Below are 21519 nucleotides of genomic sequence, written 5' to 3'. Positions count from 1 at the left end.
TGTGTGTGTGCCGTCTTCGGCATGTGTGTGTTCATTCAGGGTGTCCTGCATCACTTGCCGTGTCCATATGTTCTAATGGACATCACATCATGGATGAACGTCTGCTTAGATTGATCTGATGGTGGGATTCCCGGGGCGTAGACGGTTCCCTCTGATTACATCGGGCCTCCTAGCGCCTTGAAGCCTTTAGATTACATCGCCGCAGTATAATCCTGCTTGGGCAGCCCGGGGTCACGATGCATGCCCCTAAATGTGTTTTTGTGATGCTTGGTGGGCAATCAAGTGGTGGCTTATTGAACATTTGTCATTCATCTCGCAATAAATCAGAGGAAAGAGGGAGGCTGGTAAAAATCTTTGCTGCGTATGGATGGTTTCTGCTGCCGCTGCTGCTGCTGCTGCTGCTCTGGCTCGCTGCTTCTTTCACTTCTAGGCAGCCATTTTGTGTCGGCCAGCCTGTGTTGCTGCAGAGCTGCTTCTCAATTCATATTGAAAATGAGCTGAGCAGGACAAACAATTACCTTCTTATTCTGTTGCATAACTAACCAATGGATTCCTATGAATGTAAAGAAAATATTTAATGAAATGAAGCGGCATTAATTTGGTGAGGGCGCTAATTATGCTGTACAGTAAAAGGACGCCGTGTCACTGAGATCGAGTAAGTTTCAGTGTTTAGGTGAGATAAATTCACATTTATTCACGATACAATCAAACCCGTATTTAAGAATGGACGTGACTCTCACTCCCTCTGAGACAGATGCTCTGCCCATCAGCTCCGATCATTCTGGAGCTCAAATACTTCCTTATCTGGGTGAAAATGGCAGCGCTGAGCAAACACGACATCCACGTAATCGACCCTTTCAAACAGGCCCCGTAATGGCCGGTTCCTTCTGGTCTTGTTTGCTCTGTGTTTTGTGGCTTGTAGCAGATGGACCAACAGGGATTATACCTGCTAATGAAGAGCGGTGGGAGAAGGTAGAGGCTGGGGGGGGGGGGGGGGGGGGGGGGGTTGAATGTTTATTACCAGTTATAATGCGACCAGTGACACAACGGCTGCACCGTCATGGAACTGAGTGTGTTTTTACGCTGCTGATGTCTGGATTTAATCTGTTTTAGATGCGTTTAGGCAGGTCCGGTTGTCTATTCCAGCGTTAGCATCTCCAATGTTTCTAGATTTACATTAATGCAAGGAATCTAATTGCTAAATATTGAGGAAAGATGGTTGGGGGGGTCTGTCTTTGATAGAGATGCCCAGTGATCCGTCCTTTCGTGGCGATTAGACAAGGCGTATGTCCAGACAGGAAGGCCTAATCCCCGACACCCCCCCACCCACAGAGGAACACACACACACACACACATGCCCTCACACTTCCCCTCCCTCTTCACCCCTTAACATATGGAGATGGGAGGATTTAGCGCAGTGGAAGAAAATAAATGAGTTAAAGCGGCCAGCGGCTTACATGTCGCCACATTCATTCCTGGGTGACCCATCAGGACGTTTCTTAGAAGTCAACCTTCGGAAGAAAGACTTTTTTATTTCTTAATTTGCAATTCAATACCAAAGTAGCAACGTAAGGTGAATGCAACGCGCTGTAGCTTGATTGCGTTGTTCGCAAAACCTTTCATATGGCTCTATTTGAGACATTTTGGGATGTGCAGAGAGGCGCTCCTAAGACGCACAATGTTTGGGAGCACGCCTCCCTCAAATCCACGGCCTGACCCCCGACCGGCTCCTCGCATGACCCCCACCAACAAGCCCCACCGCAGACCAAATCTTATTAAACAGGATTAGGCTGGCTACCGGCCGTTGGGCTTTGACAGGACCTCTTATCGCCTGTCTTCAGATGGCTGCCAAGAACAACATAATGCACAGCGACCTACATTAAACAATGTCCATGTCCACACAGGTTCTGGACCGCGTCCGTGTCCGGTGGCCACTGTGGGGATTGTCTTCCAGGTGATTTTTATTGGCTAAGTGTGGGACGCCGGGGCGTTTGCGTAACTATGGATCTAATGAATGGCGTTATGCTAAAAGTCATTCAGGCTGAACCCTGTTGAATGCTTTGATGCTAGCCATGGCCAGCTGCATGTGTGTCCGCGGGCGTGGCCGTGGGCGTGTCCGTTCTGGGCAGGTTTCTGTCTGCTTAACTGGAGCTGTATGACCATCCGGTGGCCCTGAAGTTCAAATCACAAAGACAAATAGAAAGCAACAAATACAAACATGGTAAATAACAAAACACAAGTAACAGTAAACCGCTGACCAACAAATGATGGAAAAGGGTAAATAAAAAACAAAAACAGGAAGTAGAAAACACAACATCTCTAAAAGCAAGATAATTCTTATCAACGAAGGTCGCCGACCGTCGTCTATTTAACAGGAAGTTGATGGGGATTGAAAGGCAATTATTCTTATTGTTAAACTCAACTTCATCTGGCAAAAGAAAACAGTAATCGTAAATATGTCTCATTTCTATTCTGTTAAAAAGAGTTTTGAAGGCAACCCTGTTTTGTTCTGTTAAAGTCCGACTGATTTGTCGTTGTTGTTGTTGTTGTTGTTGTTTTTTGCAGAGTTGATATAGGGCCTATTGAGTTGTTGTAATTTTTCTTTTATCGTTGTTTTTTCCTATTCGTTGTTGTGACTTTCCTGAACATTTCCCCCTGTATTTCCTTTCCTAATAAAAACTGGAACAAGCAGTGGCATCCACTTCCATGTCCTCTAGACCACGTGTGACATGTCTCGAGCGCTCCCTCGAAGCAGGGACACCAATTCAGTAGTGTAAGAGGCTTTGTGTCCAAATCCCCGCTTGATCTTCATAAAGTTTGTGTCTTACAACTGAGCACAGATGGTTTGCAGCTGGTTGTAAGGCTAGTAAATAACTCGGGCTTCTGTTTTCCACAGGGATTTGGTGAGGTAATCCTTCTCTCTGACAGTTTACCAGATTCAAATCAGTCCCGGCTTTGCCTTGCTTTCTTTTCCTTCCTCCACTTTTTCAAGTGTTTTTTTTTTTAACCCTCTCCTCTTCTCCCCTTCATTCCATCCAAAGCTCCTTATCCTCATTAGAATACGTGATTGTTGAGTGGGAGCACATACGTGACATGAGTCTATCTCAGAACAGGGTCGTGGGTGAATCGGAATCTCGCTCGCTTATCCCTTTAAACCTTTCTTTCCGAATGAAAAGCGCAGAGAGTTGGTTGTAAACTTAATTCCTGGGCCTGCAGACATGCTGAGGGACATAAGGATGGAAAAGTAGCGCCTGCTTCCCCAGCAGGCGCTACTGAGGATTATCAACTGCCATAATGTGTGGTCATTTAAATAGCTTTCCCCCCGCCCCCCGACTGTTATTACAAAGTATTTACACAGGAAAGTGGTTATTGTCACTTTTCATTTGTGATATTTTAGTCCCATAAACACTTTTCAGGGTTTAAATATTCTGTATTAACTTAACTTCTGCATTGACGTGTGGAGCTTTTGGAAAGTTTCAGGTGGAAACGGGAATCTGAGGTTACCTGGCTGTGCCTTATTCTAGTCTAAAGGTAAACAAGGAAATGACATAAAAAAAAATACCCAACGTCTTAAGTTCTAACAATATATGTTTGTTGATCGTGCTGGCGATAATGGGCTTTAGTTAGCCTTTTGCCTTGAGGGGACTGTGGACAGTTTGCCCTGTTTCCCGCTTCTTTCTGTCTGTGTCTGAGAGTCCCACACTTTTAGGACACTAACTACAAGCTTCTACTGAAATAAATATAATTGTGTGCTGTGCACGAGTAAAGTCTTTGGTATTTAAGGCTAAGTGGGCGTTGTGGCACGGCAACAGTGGCAGGCCGCACCGCCGCCGCCGCCGCTGCTGCTGACAGCAACTGACACAATCAGCAATGCTTCAAATTCCACTCTACCTCCGTAGCTCATATTAATGCCTTTCATTGAGCTTAAAGGACCCCTGTTAAGCAGATTTCTCTCCTGGGATGTTGTTGAGGCCCAGAGGAAGGCAAACCCTAATGAGGACATAGTTACAACACTCACACATCCTGAGAGAGCTGTGATCATTGCGCAGTAAAATCCAAACACTCCCTTTGAAGCAACTTGACCCTGTTGCTCCTCGTTTCCCCATTATTCAAACATTTATACCATTATTTATCCTCTGTAAGTGGAAGGAGGCAGGACGGCCGCGCCTCATCTGCATAAGATGGTGCCTGAGTAGCGCCTCGGGAAACGAACAGATGGGACTGTTTAGCAACCTTGCCCACCTACCCCTCCACCAAAAACACACACACACGGGAACCCGCACACATCTCCTCCACCCCCCCCCCCACTAAACCTCCCTTTTCTCCCTGTTCACCCACCCACCCCCCCCTCACCAAATGTTCAAGGAACCTGTCACTTCTCGTTGCCCAAAATTCAAGATGCCATATGCTGCGCTGTGACTTCTAACCCGCCGCCGCCGCTCTTCCGTCTCCTTCATGGTGACATGAAAGTCCCCCTTGAAGCACGAGGAAGTCTCTCCTCTACTGTGTGATTCCGAAACGGCTGGCTGGGATCACAGCGATTCGAGGCGTCGCTTGTCTTTATTATAAAAGCAGTCACTGACAGTAAGTCACTTGACTCACTTGTCAAACGCTACATGACAGTAGGAGTGGATTTTCCACAGGAGCGCTGATGGAACTTGTGATCTACACAACAAACAGGTTTCTAATATGCTGCGTCGTGAATGGGAAAATGTTCCCTGCGTGGAATGTCTAAGTTAGAGTTTAGGATTGGATATTGTGTAATACTCCATGGCAGCTCTGCAGCGAATCCCGTGCACTGAGCATCTACTGCGCTCTCTTCGGAGGGCTTTAACAGTCCTGTCCAGTGAGTTCCAGGCCATTTGCCCTTGCGCAGAGGGCAGCTCCCAGCAGGCCTGGCCACTGTGACAGTTTGTGGTTGTTTATAAGGTCATCCCCACCATAGGGGGGCAGCATATTCATTACAACCTCCCCATGGCTATGTTTGTCTGTGGCAGTCTGTCTCTCTGTGGGGCTCCTATCAGATGGTCAGAGGGTATTTACTATCATCCTTCTCTTGTCTTCACAACGGGCCAGGAAAGTCGTAATGCCTCTGGAATGTGTTTCAAGAGTGATTGGGACTATTTAAACAAAGTGCATTGAGGGACGGAAGAGTCAAAATCTGCATGCAGATGTGGCACGAGTCAGGGAGAGCTCATTTGGAAATTGAGTCCCAAAATGACTTTTAATGTATTGATCATAAGCCATGAGAGCCATTCATGCAATAGCAGCGAGCATGTTCCATTTAGCACAAGAGGACATTCATCAGCCTATCCCAGCTAGCATTGAGTGAGGGGCGGGGCACACCCTATATGGGTAACCAGTTCATCAGCTCGACGCTCTAAAGGCTCCTGGATGCAGCAGCAGCAGCTTTTGTCGACGTGGAAACGTATATTCATGTCGCTGCTTGAATAAATACATCCCGATACGCTAAGCCAATCGGGATCGGGAATAAATCCCAGCCTATCTTCCAGGATAGCTGATCGACTCCTCACCTCCCTGCCAAAGGGTTGCGGCCTTTGCTGCCTGACCTGACATTTTGATGCCTCTCCCGCCTCTCAGATTGTGATAATTTGTTGAGTTTAATTCTGCCCTTCTTCAGACGAGACATTTTATAACGTCAACTCCGTTACGACAACAATTAAAGGACAAGTTACAATCGCATCAAGGAATATCTGATTCGTTTTTATGCTCAATTCCAGCGGGTATTTTGTGTTATACCTTGATCTGATGGTTTCCTGCCGTAGCGTGTTACGCATATGTTAAAGAGGAAACGCAGAGAGGAACAGAGGGAAGCGGAGTGGAAGCAGCAAGCTAAGTGAGGTTGTTAGCAGGAAGCTCTGACAGTCCAAGCCGGCGCTGCAACCATTCAAAAGACAGTTCCTTTTGTTTCTGCCTCTCTTTCTTCTGCCAGGGCAGAGAAAGAGGGTGAATCTCTCTGTTCGCTGTAAGCCACTGACACCTCCCTCTGATCTGTCTCCTGCACTCTACCTCCTCTACCCCTCCCCTCCATCGACTACATCCCTTCACCAATGCGCTCCTCTCTCCCTCTCTCTCTCTCTCTCTCATTCCCGATATGCCATTACCGAAGAGTCGCTCTCCTGGTTGCCACAGTAACCAGCTCACCTCTCTCTCTCCCCCCTCTCTTTCTCTATCTCACACAATGCACTTAAACAGGAGAAACTGCCTCAGTCTGACAGCGATAGAGAGAAGGGAAATTTGGGAGTCGACATATTTTAGAAAGATTGCTCTTGCACAATTGTCTTCTTTTCTATAGTTCTTATCTTTTGCACACAGCAGACACGGCAAGGCAAGAGAAAAAGATCAAGGATAAAGCAAACGTGTTGGAATAAAAAGAAATGCTATAAAGGGATATCTGAATATCTGGGGGCCAAAACAAGCGTTCCATGAAGGAGAAGCTTTATGTGTTGCAGCCGCAGCACCGCTAACAAGCATTTTCCACCTGCTCCAGCCATTTCCCCATCCCCCCCCGTCATCCATACAAGTCCTCCCCCTCCTTCATCCCTCGCTCTTCTACCTTCATGTCTGTGAGGGGCAGTTGGGTGGTGGTGGAGAATCTGCACACGCAGCATCATCCCTCTGACAAGTCTATTAGTACCTGAGCACTGCCTGTTTGTCTTGCAGCATCTCTCGGTGCCCAATTACATCCTTATTACCTCCTAATTATCGTGGACACAACAGCAACTGGTAGCACAATCACAAAGAGAGCGGAACGTAAATCATTTACATTCATTCTGACATTATTTGCGGAGTTTTTTTTCGTCCCACTGGGCGGTGGCACGTTAAACGTTCCCCCGGTGATTGTAGTAATTTAGAGCAATATGGTAATTGAAGAGCTGGTGGCTATTTCTGCTCTCCAGATGCTGTTGTTTAGCTGTCAGCGACATTACATTGAAGGTTTAATTGGGTATTTTAGATTACAGGACATTGCAGTTGATGAGTGATAAAAATCAGAGGCGATCAGAGTGATAGTTTTTTTGTTGCGCTAACCAGCATGCGCCATAAAGTTATATTGTATGTGGCTTATGCTGTTCAGTAATTCAGCAGGGTGCATTCTGCCTGCTATCACTCTCAAGGTAATTATTATTAAAACAAATGATCATTTTCAAATTTTATGAAAATGTAAAATTTGTATGTTTAAAGGACTGAATTCTTTGCATTTATGCAAGTGCATGATCAGCTTATTTGCTGCACTGATGTTTAACGAGCATTGTTTGTTGTATTATCTGTTATCTGTTATCTAGTCTCCTGCAAACACAGAGAAGAGGCAGCCAGGTTCAATAGTTCCACTCATTATTTTTCTCTTTTCTAGACGATATCCACTTTTAGATTCGCTTCATCTTGTGATTCTCAAACAGTACATGGCAAGGAAGAGACTATACTTTTCCACTCAAGCCAACAACTGCAGAGAGACTGTTTTTATTTCTGCTGGGTAATGAGCTGGCAGATGCAACCATGCCAAGTAAAATAAAAATAAAAGTTTGTCATTGTTTGCCGATAGGACCATTTTATGCTAAGAAGTTCTTTGTACGTCACCTGACTATAAGTAAACAAAATGATTGAGGACTTGCGATAACATTTAGATGCATTATTTAAAGTGGAAATGCCTTTTTTTGGACCACAGGGAGGGTAAAAATATTCTGTATCACAGCTGCTCGTCTTTGTTCATCTCTCCGGCCACATCATTTTTTTTAAGTACACCGATTTGAAAGGTTTTTATTAAAGTGCGGCCGCTCTGCCCACACATCAGGGCTTTAATTGTATAGTCGATGTCTTGCCATGGCCACATCACTCCTCTTTGATGAAACACCTTTACAGGTCTGTTTATAAGAGCCAAGAAAAATGCATGTCGGCATCGCGGCTGCTGCCAGATCTGCAGGATGGATCTTTATCTTCTCCCTTCTCCCTATCTGTAAGAGGCACTTTCCTCTTTTCTGTGTAGCCAGCGGAACACATTTGCCAAATCGTCCAATTGTTGCTACAGAATCGGCTCCTCGAGATGATCAGACGTAGCTCTATGGATGGAAATGTTGATGTTCCGTGTTCACGTTGGTGATGTTTGAAGCATCCGAACTAATACATAGATTTCCAGTGAATTCTTGACAAATGTTTCTGTTCCATCGTGGATTCATTTGACTTTAGATTCATGTAAACCCGACCTGACTCGGGATTTCAGATTGTTAGCATTGTGTGTAGAAGCAGAGTTTCAGACATACAGTCATCGTGCGGTTTCATTTTGAATCAAACACTGGTGAATCGTCGATTTTTCTGTCGAACGCTCGTCTCGCCATGCGTCCCTCCTACCGCCACCGTGCAGGCTGGTATCTGGTGTTTATGAGCGTCCTCATCAGGCAGAGTTGTTTAACGAGGGCAGGGGGGGGGGGGCACTAATTGCTGTGTGTGATTTATACCAGACTGGGGACCAAGCAGGAACACGGGCAGACGACGGCACTCTGAGAGCAGCTGCTTCCGCCAATATTTACTTAACCCTCCGCTGGCGGGCCCTGGCACGAGTGCCAGTGTTGATTGGCCAGCAGGGAGTCATTTCACTGCTCACTATTGTGTATATTAGCAGGGCTGGGGGGGCATGATTTGGTCTGTGCTCAAAGTGGGAGTTTGTCCGTACGGAAAGGTGGATTGCAACAATTACAGGGAATGAAGTCTCCTGTTAGCCTTGCTGTACTGCCTTGGATGAATTGTTCTCGCCTCTGTTTTTGTAGTAACTTCACCTTTAAGGTTTTCCATGCATGAATGAATAGAGGAGTCATTAAGTACGTTTACATGGACACATGTAATCAGATTAAAAGCGTGATAGGAATAAAAATGCTTCAAGGACACACCCAGATCAGATTAGTCTGATCCAATCAAGCTCAATCCGATCAAGATTCTATCCCGATCGAGAGGGGTGGTTTATACCGATTGATGATCCGATCAGGGCGCATGAAAACACGGAAGCTCGTTGAAGCAGAACTGGTCAATGTCTGAGACAAACATGTTGCTGGAGATATTAAAGGAGGAATCAGCGAAAACTGGAAAAACGCACGAAATAACGCTGTTATAAGTGCGGAGCCATGTTTTGTTTACAACGGAAGTCGCTACGGCTTCTTCTTCTACTATTTCCGGTATATTTGGTCAGAAGAATTTATTCCGATCGAAAGCGTGATGCATGAACACGCAAGTCCTAATCGGATCAATATATTTAGCATCCATAAACACAGTGCATCCGATTATAATTTTACTCCGAACTCTGATCGGATTAAAGACATTTTGTCCACGTAAACGCAGCCAGTGATGGTGATTAGCGGGGCTAACGTGTGGTCCTATTTTGAGCAACACGATTTGTCCAGCGCTCACTCTTCTGTCGTGTGACGGCAGTGATAGACGCGTTCGTCCCACGCCTGTCTGCCCGGCTCATCCGGAGAGGAAAGCTGAGGCATCCTGAGGTTTGCCTCCACCACTCAATTATTCAGACCTCAAATAAATTAGCAGAAATAGGTGTTGAAGTATGACCCCCCCCCCCCCCCTCCCCACCATTAAGCTAAAATAATAGCCAAATATCATAGCTTTTGTGTGACTTCAATGAGAACAGCCACTTGCAAGACCACCGGAAGAAAAAGAAGGCTGGAAAACAAAAGAGCAGAGCCTGTTTCCGTCTCCACGGCAACATTGATTGATATTCTTCAGGTGGAGCAGCTGTCAAGCGGCCTGACCACTGCAAGCTAATGCTCTGCAGGGAAGTGGGGGCGCAAAAGAAAAAGGCAAGAGATGAAACGCCTAATAGGAGAGGGAGATGGAATTGAAATTGAAGGGGGATCTATTTTTCCTCATGATTTTGGACCATTGTAGGAAAAGGCAGAGGCTTCCGCAAGAATTTGATTCCATGGTGGAGACGTCATCCTGTAAAGCAGGGCAGGTGCAGGGAGGATAAACGGTGTGGGGAGTCTGGTCGTTAAAGACGTCTGAGTCGTTGTGTGTTAAATATTTAATGAGTCTCAGTTTGTCTCATCCGCTTTAAGTAGTTAGTTTGATGATTTCAAAGATGAAAATGACGGAAATAGAAAAGTGACCGAAAATGAACCACCTTTCTGAGGCCTCCTTAAAAATATAATCCACTGATGTGCTCGAAACCTTATAGCCGTTTCATCCTCTAAGTCTCTGTAGCTTGGCCATAAATATTCTGGACTAATAAAAACAAGCCTGAGATAACCTTGTCATCTGACACTGTAATATTCCCTCTGACATATTCTGACACCTTCACAAGGAAGCTTGTTGAACGCCAGCCCTGCTGAGAGACAAAGTATTTACCTGGAGGAACCCTCCTTCTGTCTTTTTCTCCTTGTTTATGAAGACTATCGGCAATAAAAAAGGAAGGATAAATGAACAAAACAATAACACCTCAGATAATTGTCAGGTTTTTAGCAAGTTTACATTCAGGATTAAAAAGTAGTGATCAATAGCATCATCTTTTGAGCCCCAGCATCCAAATACAATCAGATGACAATGACAAAATTGGCAAACAGTTTTTAAACATTCTACATAAGACAGTGTATGATGTCACAGTGGGTTTCTTCCCGGTCCAAATAGATCCACATGGATGGTGTTCCCTTTAACTAGAGCTTTTATCTGCTCTAATCGAGTAGATGAAACCATATAGTGAACATGTTAATCCGCTGTTATGAGGTCGAATGAAGTTTAGTCCTTCTCTCATTCGATAGGTTGTTGTAATATGTGCTTACTTGTCCATTTTAATAATGGGAGAACATTCCAAAGTGTCTTTTTACACTGATAAATGGTAAAGCATTTCTTTACCTTATTTTTATTCTGCTCTCTATGTTTACATTTTGAAATGCTCTAATTCCAAGACGACATATTAGCTGTTAATTATTGATGTCAACAGATCAATGCCTACTTAATAATAGATAGCAACATTTGGGCTAGGTAGCAGTTATAAATGTGATTCTACAGTAGAAGAAGTACATGCAAGATATCTGAAATACAGTGTAATAAATGTAATAATCTTAATAATTATTATGCAGCTTATCTACAATTTGTTAGAATTACATTTTATGTATCAAAACATTTGAAATAGTGATATATTTACTTTTAATATTGTAATTAACATGGTTTGGTAAATTGTTTGTTTTTATTATTATCTGGAATGGATGTTAGTTGAAACGAAAAATAAAATTTCACGATCCTTAAAAAAAGTCTAATTTAATAATTAATCTATAATTGTTCTTCTTAGTAGTGAAATACAAATTGCTAATATTTATTGACAAGATTTTTGTAAATCAGTTTTAATTGGTTCAAATGTATTTTTTTCATTTGAAAAAATATTATGTCTGTAAAAATTCCAGTGTAATACTATCATTAAGAATAACAGGAGTATTTCTTTCTGTGAAAATACTAAAATATTTAAGTGTTTCAAGCCAGTATTGGGAAAAAAAAAATTAAAATCTATTTTTACTCATTCCATTTTGCAAAAAATGTTGTCCCTTCCTTGATCATCCATCGTAAAATAGTGATGATGATGTTTCACACCAAGGTGACGTTTTGATACTTTATGTCTCTTTCATGTTACTACAACTTCTCCAAGCTCAGAGGGACATTAAGAAACTCTCAATTATTAAAACCATCTGAACTAGAATGGGAGTTAGTGAGATTTCCTCGATGCGTTGAGGACTAAATGTGGGAATAACCAAAGAGCATCACGTCGGGCTGTCATTCCTGCGACGCTGTGGACCGAGGCTGCAGCCAGCGTGGCTGATTAAACCCTCCGTCTCTACAACCCGTCTGCCCAGGCGCATGTTTTCTGCACTCTTTGGGTTTTACCTGATACAATTCCTTTATGATCTATTAATAGGCCGGGTCTGTCAATCCGGAAGAGTTGAAAAACCGTGTGCTTTTTTATTTTTCTCTCCTCTGGGTGATGATTTTGGTTTTAAGCTGTACTTTTATTGAATGCAGTGCTTTTACCCTACATCGACGGAAAATGACTCAATTTCAGACAATTCAGTGGGTCTTTAATGTTTTTGGGGAAATGTTGCCACAGTACACACAACCACCAACAACACTTACCCGTACATCTGTTCCCAGTGCAGTTTCTTATGATATCAAACAGGAGGGATCAAAGTATTTAGTATTTCCATGTCTGCATAAGGCGGCAATCATGTCTCATCTTCCTCCCACTCTCTTCCTCTCACTCGTACGTACCTTCATCTTACTCCCACGGCTCACTCCTTCCCTCCCCTCCTCAAACTGTAGCTCCTGAATATTTAATAAGCCTGAATTACTGAGGCCCTCAACCGTAATGATGGGGAAATCAGACAATTAAATCAGAAGGGCTCCGGCTTTAAGTCTCGCCTCCCCCAGAGGAGCGAGAGATTATTTAAAGTGGCAAACTGTTTGATTATCTAATCCTCCTCTTGCCCCCCCCCCCCCCCCCCCCCCCCCTCTGCTTTACTCACAGAGCAGCGTCGTCTGCTCCACTTGCCACCACAGATTTCCACGAAACACCAATGAGGACTGTGTTCAGGTCCTTTTCCAAAAGTGGGAATGTGGTGCAATGGTGTCTCAAGGGAATTGCACCAGGGGAGGAACTATTTTCAGTCTGCAAGGCAGGCTTTAGGACTGTCTGGAACATTCAGGCTGAGGTTTGCACATCTGCATGAAAACCCCACTAGGTTTGGGAACGGAACGCATGCAGTCGAACCGTCTCGTCTCCGGGGGAAACGAACAACATTCAAGCTTCTCGTTATCTCTTTGGTCAGCAGCTGTCATCAAGCTTCAGCAAGAAGCGTGCACAGCGACTTCGAGGTCCATCTCTCATCTCTTCTTTGACCCTTTAGTTTGGGCTTGGCGATGACAGAATTGTCTGCTTGTTTTATTCGCCGAAGTGAGGGACTGGGGATGTAAATGCCTGCCTGTGCTCAGAGGTTCTCACAGGCCGAGAGATGAATATTCATGACTATACAGCACTTCCTCATTTACTGTTGGCCAGAGAGAAGCCGATGATAGCGTTGTAAACACGCAGCCATCGGGGGGGGTAATAACTACACTCCAGTACCGGCTAATTACCCCTCACACGCAGACACGTTTGAAAGCCATTGTGATGGAGGTTTCCCTCCTTGGTTTTGACTTCAGCAGACAAACATTTGTTTGTAAGAGAAAAAGAAAAGTGCTCACTGCCTCAAAACAGAGACAATCGGTCCTCGTCAGCGATAAGCCCCGCACCGCCCAATGTCTGAGACTCGGACACTGTCATTTTGGCAAACCGATCAATTATTTTATATTTTCTGGTGATTTTTTTTCCCCCTAAAACTGATCATTGTGAGATTAACTGTTAGAACTAGGTACATCATGTAGAGCATCACGCCGCAGACAGACAGCATGTAGAATCGCTCTCCTTTTTAACACGACAGAGGAATGTGGGGCAACGCTGAGGCCAAGCGCCTCGGGGAGCAAGCTTCCCTTGTTGCCTGCTGATTTGAATATCGTTCAACACCCATTTGCATTTAGGTTTAATGGCGGTTTACTCAGCCAAGCAGAAGATGACATCTTTATCTGTGGTTGACATACGAGGCTGTTAGCCCCGGGCTAGTGCGTGTCTAGTTAATGAGCAGAGGGATGCTGCTGCTGATTAGGAACGGCGCCGAAGACGCTCAGCCTTCGAGCGCGAGTCGACTCCAGCAGATCCAATCTGGCCGTGAACCCAGATACGCCGCTTTCCACTTGTCCAGGTGTTGTGAGAAGAAAGCGCTTCCTTGGTTTCACGTGCTTCTGCATTCTTATGGGTGCTCACTATATTTCAGTCTTTATATGGGATGGAGGGAGTCCCGATCGCTTCAATCTTCAGTTTAGTGTCATAAAGACGGGCAGTAAGTTAAGATACTGGAAATACACTCTTAATGATTTAATATGCAAACACACAACAAGCACCCAACATCCTGTGCACCGAGACCCACGCTTTGGACCCAAATGTGAGAATCCTCATGAAGAACAACAAACATTCGGTGAACAATAAGGTCACGTCATAGAAAAATAGTAATAATATCCACAGTAGGAAGATTTGAAGCGTAAGATGATGGCTAAAACCTTCTTTGTGTATCTTCTGTGTCTCAACAGTGAAATATTGACTGGACAGTAAACATCTTCATGCTTCCACCTTTCCACCATTCACAGTACTGGGAATATTGCTTGCTAAGCTACTGCCGTGTTGCTATGGCAACCCCAGCAGCTGTCAGTGTTCCCTCCTGTAGGAATGACAAATGTTTTTTCATTAGCGGGGTCCCCCGTCTCCGTAGAGATGCTCATCCCGGCCTGATCAAAGTGGAGTCACTCTGCCAATAACTGTGACCAGGCCTAATTACAAATTACAACCACCCCCCCCCCTCCCGCGCGCTCGTCATCCGCTCATTATTACCCAGACTGCACCGGCATTTTCATACGAACGGGCAACGTGGCGACTCATGTGGCGCTTCTACAGATGGTAAGAGGCCTAAAGCTCCGCCTCTAATAAACAGTTTCTTCAGTTCAATCTGTCAAATATTTGACATGTGATGATTTCCTTATCACATTCAAGGTTGTTTGTTTTTGTTTTTGTTTTTGTTTTGAGTTTCCTTGGACAACACATTTTCTTCCTTTTTCTTTTCCAGCGTTCTGACTTTTGCGTGGCCAAGGATGCGATGACACCGTCGCTCTCCAGGGATCCCGCTCCGCTCGGTCATTCACTCCAAAGCAGGTTCACAGGTTGTTCAAGGTCAAGAGACAGAAAGTCCATCTTGCATTTTCCCCCAACAAAAGGAATGTAGAGGTTGTACGTGGAATCCGTCCTAAAATGAGTTTAACATTCTTTTTCGTCTTTAAAAAAATCCGAATTTGCTGCATTCAGTGCATCGATGGGAAGATGAGGCAGAGGCGCCTGGTTCCTGCTGGGATCTGTCAGACAGACAGGCCTCACGCTTTCTTTTGTGTGTGTGTGATAATTGCCCTGCCTAGCCATGATCTCGATTAGCATATGAAAGTTGAGTCATTTCTTTTACCCCTTCGCTGGGAGCATGTAGCTGTAAGCTAATTTGTAAGTCATTTTAGATGACAGAGAGTGGTTGTATCCCAGAGCTGCGCTTCCCTCTTGATCCTTTATTTCTTTCCCTCCTGCTTGCTCGCTCTATCTCTTCTCTCCCTCCTCCCATCTCATCTTTCTTCCACTCGTGTCTCGATCACCGTGTATTGAAACCGCTCAGGCAGCCGGCGTAACTCTCTCTGTAGCTCCTGCAGGTCAGATTGCTCACCAACGTCTCGACGTGCCATCCATCTTCACCGTTTGTGGATCCATCTTTTCTCGCTGTTCCTAAGCAAGGCCTCTCGATTTAAATGAACCGTGCCTACTTGCAGGCTTGGTGGGGCCGATATGGGGATTAATTGAAGCCATTGAGAGTGGATCCACAGAAAGGGACTTGTGTTTGTGGCGCCATCGATGCCAAAGCAGCTGGGGTGGGCACAGGAAGCAAAGAGGACACGACTCCAGCGAGCCACCTGGGATGAAGCAAAGCCACAGTTTCAGAAATATACACTAATACACCCAGGTGTCGACACATGCTCATATGTCTAGCATGTTAACACACACACACACACACACGCAGCAAAACAGTGGCGGCTGTCTCTTAAGAGGTGTTAGTATGCAGCAGGGAGAAGCAGGGAAACGCATAGTGGAGGGCCTTCGATCGTTATTATTGACCGTTTCTCCGTGCAGCTGTGTGTTGCATAAACACATTCACACTCACTGGCATTCACACGCACACACGCAAAGAATTTAATATGCAGACGCACAAACCGGTGGGATTTGAGATGACTGCGCTGGTATGAGAATAAAGAAGAATGCCCTCAGCTTGCAAGGACATGCACATATAATAAACACCGTTCTGCAGCCCCCCCCCCTCCAGCTCAGAATGAGACATTCATTCTCTTTGTTGCTACTCAGCACGGCTCTGAGAAGAATGAAATCCAGTTCAACCAAGAAACAAAAAAATGCCATCCCATACACAATGATGTGGTTGTGGTTTTAAATGAATATCAGCCACTTCCTCTCTATTGCAGGCTTTCGTAATCATGCTTTACTGACTTGTTAATTTGCCTCCTGTTGAGTGACGCACTGCTGTGTTTGCAAACTGTGAGTAGAGTCAGCCCATATTAAAACTCACCTTGTCTCTCAGATTGTAGCCTATTCCTGTTAATGCAGCTGAAAACACGACTCCCGGTGAGGATGTTAATGATTATCTGGGTCCCCCGTTTGATTTGCAGATAGAAAATAAACACATGATTGAGTGTGTGTGTGTGTGTGTGTGTTAGATTTAATCTTTGCTGCATCATAACTGAGCAGCTTTAGGTTTAGCTGTTATTCAGATGCTATCCTTCTCTTTGTTTGTGTGTTCTGCTGAGACGCTGTCAGCATCAACATGGTACAGTGGTGCTGGTTTAACCCGATGCATGTGTTGGCTTGTATCTGTCAGCTTTCTCGGAGGGGAAAAACAAAAATCAAACTTTTGAAGTAGAAGTCTCAAAATCCTGAAAGGACACGTGCGTCAAATATGATACGTTCGGCAATAAAGGGTTAATCTTTACCACGTTCTAAAATGTCCTCTGGTCTTCTTGCGTTGCTGTTTTTTTGTCTCAGCATTGTGACGCAATAGCCATCTGTGCGAGACACAGACGGTGCAGTGCATGTCGCTAACGCTGATTAATCAGAGCTTCAGGTCCGCTGATTAATCAGCCCAAATACTGCCGCTCCTCTCGGCCTTCTTCATCACTGCTTTTCTGTCGCCAAGCATATCAGAACCATGGTCTCTCACTAACTAGGTCATCTCCAGCTCACAATAGTATCCTCACATCCATCCTCGGTGTATTCCTCTTTGTTCCACATGTCCTCCCCCGTTTCTTTCAATTCTTGTCCTTTTTTTGCCCCATTACTGTAATCAATAATCGATCTCTATGACTGTAACTATAAGATATTTATTTCCTGCAAATATCAGCAGGAATGAACCGTCTTTTATGTTAGTTTCCTAAAGTGGCTGATTTCTTTCCTTCCGTTATTTTAACATCCCGTAAAAGTGGCATTAATCTGTGTTAAACTGTCCTAAAGGGACTGAATTAGAGTAATTCAACACTCCTTTCATCCATATGATGTTATCTTTATGAATAGCATAACTTCAGCTTGGTTTTAGCACACCCAGGCCTTATCAAAGCTCTCTGTGATCCCGTGCTGCCTGCGCTTTACTCTGGAGCGGAGAGAGAGAGAGAGAGAGAGAGCGATGAGCTACGTGATAACGAGCCGTGTTGCACCGCTGCACAACACACACTCTCGTCTCGGCGCCTCGGAGCCGTGCTGAGCCAAACGAGCCGCAGCAGATGTTTGCCGACTGCAATCGCACAGAGCGACGCTCCTCGCTTGACTTGCAAATATTTGCTAAGAGACTTTAAAAGGAGATTCTCTCGATTGTCTTTTAGAAGTGATTCCCATGCACAAGAATGAATATGCACAGGATGCCGTCTCGTGCCGTGTGACCGTAACACGCTCGCTATAAGATGCAGTCTCCTGTGATGAAATCCAAAAAGCCCGTCCTTTGTTTCTCCCTTTGTTCATCAGCTGAACATTTCCAGGTTGCCCCGTCTCGCCTTTTATTAGTGTCGATGACATGTTCTCTGATTTTATTCTCATGGGAAGCACGACGCTCAAACATTTTGTGCTGCTCGGTGACGCTCTCGTTGTTTCTACTCGCGGGTCGTGTGAGACGCCATGTTTTGCTGCCGCCAGCAGTTTCTGTTTCATGAATTCATTTGGATGCAACTGTTAACTGTTAATGTGCGGCTTTGCTTGTTTCCTTTCTAGTGTCACGGTTCCTCATCACATCCACGGGAGCCCTGTATATCCTGGATGTGCAAATGGAGGACGGGCTCTACAACTACAGGTGTATGACACGCCATCGATACACGGGAGAGACCCGCCAGAGCAATAGCGCCCGCCTCATCGTCTCAGGTACGAGGAGTTGTAAAAAAAAACTCAGCACCTTCTTGCTGTGTGGCGACCGCACTAACCACTACGCCACTGTGCTACCCCTGGAAGTTGATCAAATCAAGCTAAAAAGCAAATTAAATATTTTCTGTACCCCCCCCCCCCCCGAAGACCCCACCAACTCAGCGCCCCACATCCTGGACAGCTTCGAGCGTCGCGAGGTGATGGCGTCTCACCGCGTGGAGTTGCCCTGCAAGGCCTCGGGTCACCCGGCGCCCAAGTACCGCTGGCTGAAGGACAACCGGCCGCTGGAGCCAGACACCCGGTTCAGACAGAGCGTGACCGGCCTGCTGATAGAGCGAGCGCAGCCCACCGACACGGGGACGTATGTGTGTGAGGTGTGGAACGGATACGGCAACGCCGAGGTGGTTGGCAGGCTGCTGGTGAAAGGTCAGTACCCGTGAGCTGCTGGTACGTCCCTGGTGCTGAATGTAGCTCAGGCTCCTGAACGCTTGCCTCCATAGAGCTCCTGGAGGTGGCGGTGAGCCCGCGGAAGGTGAAGGGCAGCGTGGGGAGCCAGGTCTCTCTGTCCTGTGGCGTGACTGGTTCAGAGGAGTACCAGCTGTCCTGGTACCGCAACGGGGAGCTCATCTACCCGAGCAACAGCGTTCGCATGACGGGCCAAAGCAGGGAGAATCTGGTCATGGCTGGCATGGCCAAGAGCGACGGGGGAGCGTATCAGTGTTTCGCCCGACATGGCAAGATGTCTGCCCAGGACTTTGTTCAAGTCATACTGGAAGGTCCGGTTTCCCCAGCGATTTGCTCCGTTAACATTTATACGTTTCAGGGAGCCGACTGTGTCTCACCTTGTGCGTCTCCTCCCGCTGCTCAGATGGCACCCCGAAGATTCTGGCTTCATTCAGTGAAAAGGTTTACAACATCAACGAGTTTGTGTCGCTGTCGTGCACGGTGAAGGGCACGCCGGAGCCCCGGGTGACGTGGACTCTGGATGACGAGCCCGTGGTACGGGACAGCCGCCACCGCATCTCCTACTACACCAACAGCGAGGGCCACGTGGTCAGCCACCTCAACATCAGCCAGAGCCAGGTGCCGGACGGAGGGGTGTACCGCTGCATCTGCAACAACTCGGCCGGGACAGTCTCCTACCAGGCGCGAATAAACGTAAGAGGTGCTTGTCAGATCAACTCTTCCAACACATCATCACATACACACATCAGCATGCCTTGATTTATTCTGCTTTTATAAAGACTTTTAATTGGCTGCGCTTTCAGCGCCACGATGGGCAGATACTGAAAGAACGCCCGGCAAAGGTTGGAGAAGCGAATTTGCTTTTTGCAGCTTCGGAAGAGGACGCTTCTCTTGCCGTCAGCCCCTGGTATCGGCACGTTTCCTAGTCCCTGTCTTCCTACCCAGTACCTGCAGATTGCTTTGTACTGGGATGCTTACATTTAGCTCCAGTGCATGACTCTGGTTATCTGCTCTCTGCAGAGACGTGGTTGGCTGGAGAGCTGTTGCCATGTAACCATGACGCTGGCGCACTCAAGCTTTCTGTGCTTGGCGTGAGGTTATTAGTGCTCCTCTGCTGTAGTAAGGGAAATTACTTTCTGTACACTGATCAGTTTAATTTCAGCGTGTTCATTCTTACACGTTGCGAGGCTAAAACGGGTGACCCCTCCCTCGCCCTTATGTGAGGGTCCACGGATGCCACCAAGCAATGACGATAAATCTCCACTGCGGAGAAAGTGCAATGACTGTTCCTCAGATCGTTGGCTCCTTAATCGTGCTAAAGGATACGCTTGTTGCTCAAAGTACACAACAGAGCCTGGTTAAACTGTCTTCTTACGTACTTCAAAGAGAAGCCTAATAGTCCATTTCCCTTATAGCCGCTATAGAAGCCTTTTGGCTACTGTGTTGGTTTTTCACAAGACTCTACAAAAGCCAGTGACGTGAGTAATGGTTTTGATAATAGCTTCATGAGTGGCTAAAAGGAAACATTCCACTCTAACGCCAGTCGGCCAAAGAGGTGGGAGTGGCTACCAGCTCAAGCAGAAGGGCACAAATCCCTGGTTCAAAAGACAAAAAGCATGATTACTATGAAGGAAATAGGAAGTGACGGGTGTGATTTATGTTCTCCAGTTGCTTGTATGTCGTTCCCTGAGTGACTCTAGTCTGAAACCATTTTGAAACTCTCCTATCAGAATGAATCAAGGCATGTAAACTTCGTAGTGCCTCGATAACACATGCTGCACAACACGGCTGCCTTTCATACCACCCCCTGCCTTAAAATCATTTTAAGAGAGTTGTCTCTCCAATGTGTCCTTCAAGGGCCTGCCAGCATCAGACCAATGAAAAACCTCACTGCCATCGCTGGCCGCGATATGTACATTCACTGCCGCGTCATCGGCTACCCGTACTACTCCATCAAGTGGTACAAGGACTCCAATTTGCTGCCGTACAACCACCGCCAGCGGGCCTTCGAGAACAACGGCACACTGAAGCTGTTCGACGTGCAGAAGGACGTGGACGAGGGAGAGTACACATGCAATGTGCTGGTGCAGCCTCAGCTGTCCACGCACCAGAGCGTCTACGTTACCGTGAAAGGTAAGAGCCTGGGTGAGCTCGTGAGAACTCGGCAGAGAATCACGTGTGGAATCGGGGTTTCTCCAGGATTGTCAATCTCTAATGCCAAAATTCAGTAGATCACGTGCATTCATGGCTCCACCCTCATTTATCTCCGAAACGCCAGCAGTCTATACGCTCACCTCGTCTTTGTACGTCATATTATCTGTAGTATCTCGATTTCCGTCATTTGAGAAAACACAGGTATGCATAGGTATATTTGAATATCACAACTTGCAAAAAGAAAGAAAACGGACACCCTCTCACGTCACTGATAGCAAACCGCCATCGCCATCGTGCAGCCGGCTCATCTGAGTACGCAGCGGCCCTGAGCTGAGCCAGGTGATGATGACCTTAAATGATGCTGCATAATTTGAAATACTGTGTGTGGTAAACCCTCTCTGCTCTCTCTCTCTCTCTCTCTCTCTCTCGACGTGTTAAGGAGTGTGTGAAGGGGGGGGGGGGGGGGGGCAGGTGGAAATCACACATCATAGACAAAACTCTGCTGCCATTCCGCCTCGGATAATTTGCCTTCCGTCTGCTTAGCATTCCGCCGCTGCCGAGGGGGAATCCCCGGGAGTCTATTATGCCTATTTTGTTGTGAATTAAATAAGCGCCGAAGTGCCGCTTATTCCAATGCTACTTTAAATCATTAATTTTCCAAAGCGTCTGGTTCTCACGGTGGCTCCAGTGTCCCCAGAGAGAACGGAGCGATTGAGAGAGGATGTAATATGCATGTTGTTTGAGCGCGAATTCAGCTGCTCCATGCTGGGAGAGGTAATAAAATATTACTCTCATTCCTGCAAGATTAC

General features: G+C 46.0%; 1 protein-coding gene across 1 annotated transcript in view; it reads left to right on the top strand.

Moving 5' to 3' along the window:
* The window catches only part of dscama (Down syndrome cell adhesion molecule a), a 49099-nt gene that overhangs the window by 10690 nt on the left and 16890 nt on the right, over positions 1-21519 (top strand). Inside the window, exons 3-7 of the mRNA XM_068744115.1 lie at positions 17945-18091; positions 18239-18517; positions 18592-18867; positions 18960-19256; positions 20414-20689. Coding sequence (XP_068600216.1) covers positions 17945-18091; positions 18239-18517; positions 18592-18867; positions 18960-19256; positions 20414-20689 — 1275 coding nt within the window. The remainder of the gene's footprint in view (positions 1-17944; positions 18092-18238; positions 18518-18591; positions 18868-18959; positions 19257-20413; positions 20690-21519) is intronic.

This window comes from Brachionichthys hirsutus, chromosome 10 (assembly GCF_040956055.1).
Source record: "Brachionichthys hirsutus isolate HB-005 chromosome 10, CSIRO-AGI_Bhir_v1, whole genome shotgun sequence".
Classification (NCBI taxonomy): domain Eukaryota; kingdom Metazoa; phylum Chordata; class Actinopteri; order Lophiiformes; family Brachionichthyidae; genus Brachionichthys; species Brachionichthys hirsutus.
Note: the sequence above shows the minus strand (reverse complement) of the source record. Positions and strands in the feature narration are given on the sequence as shown.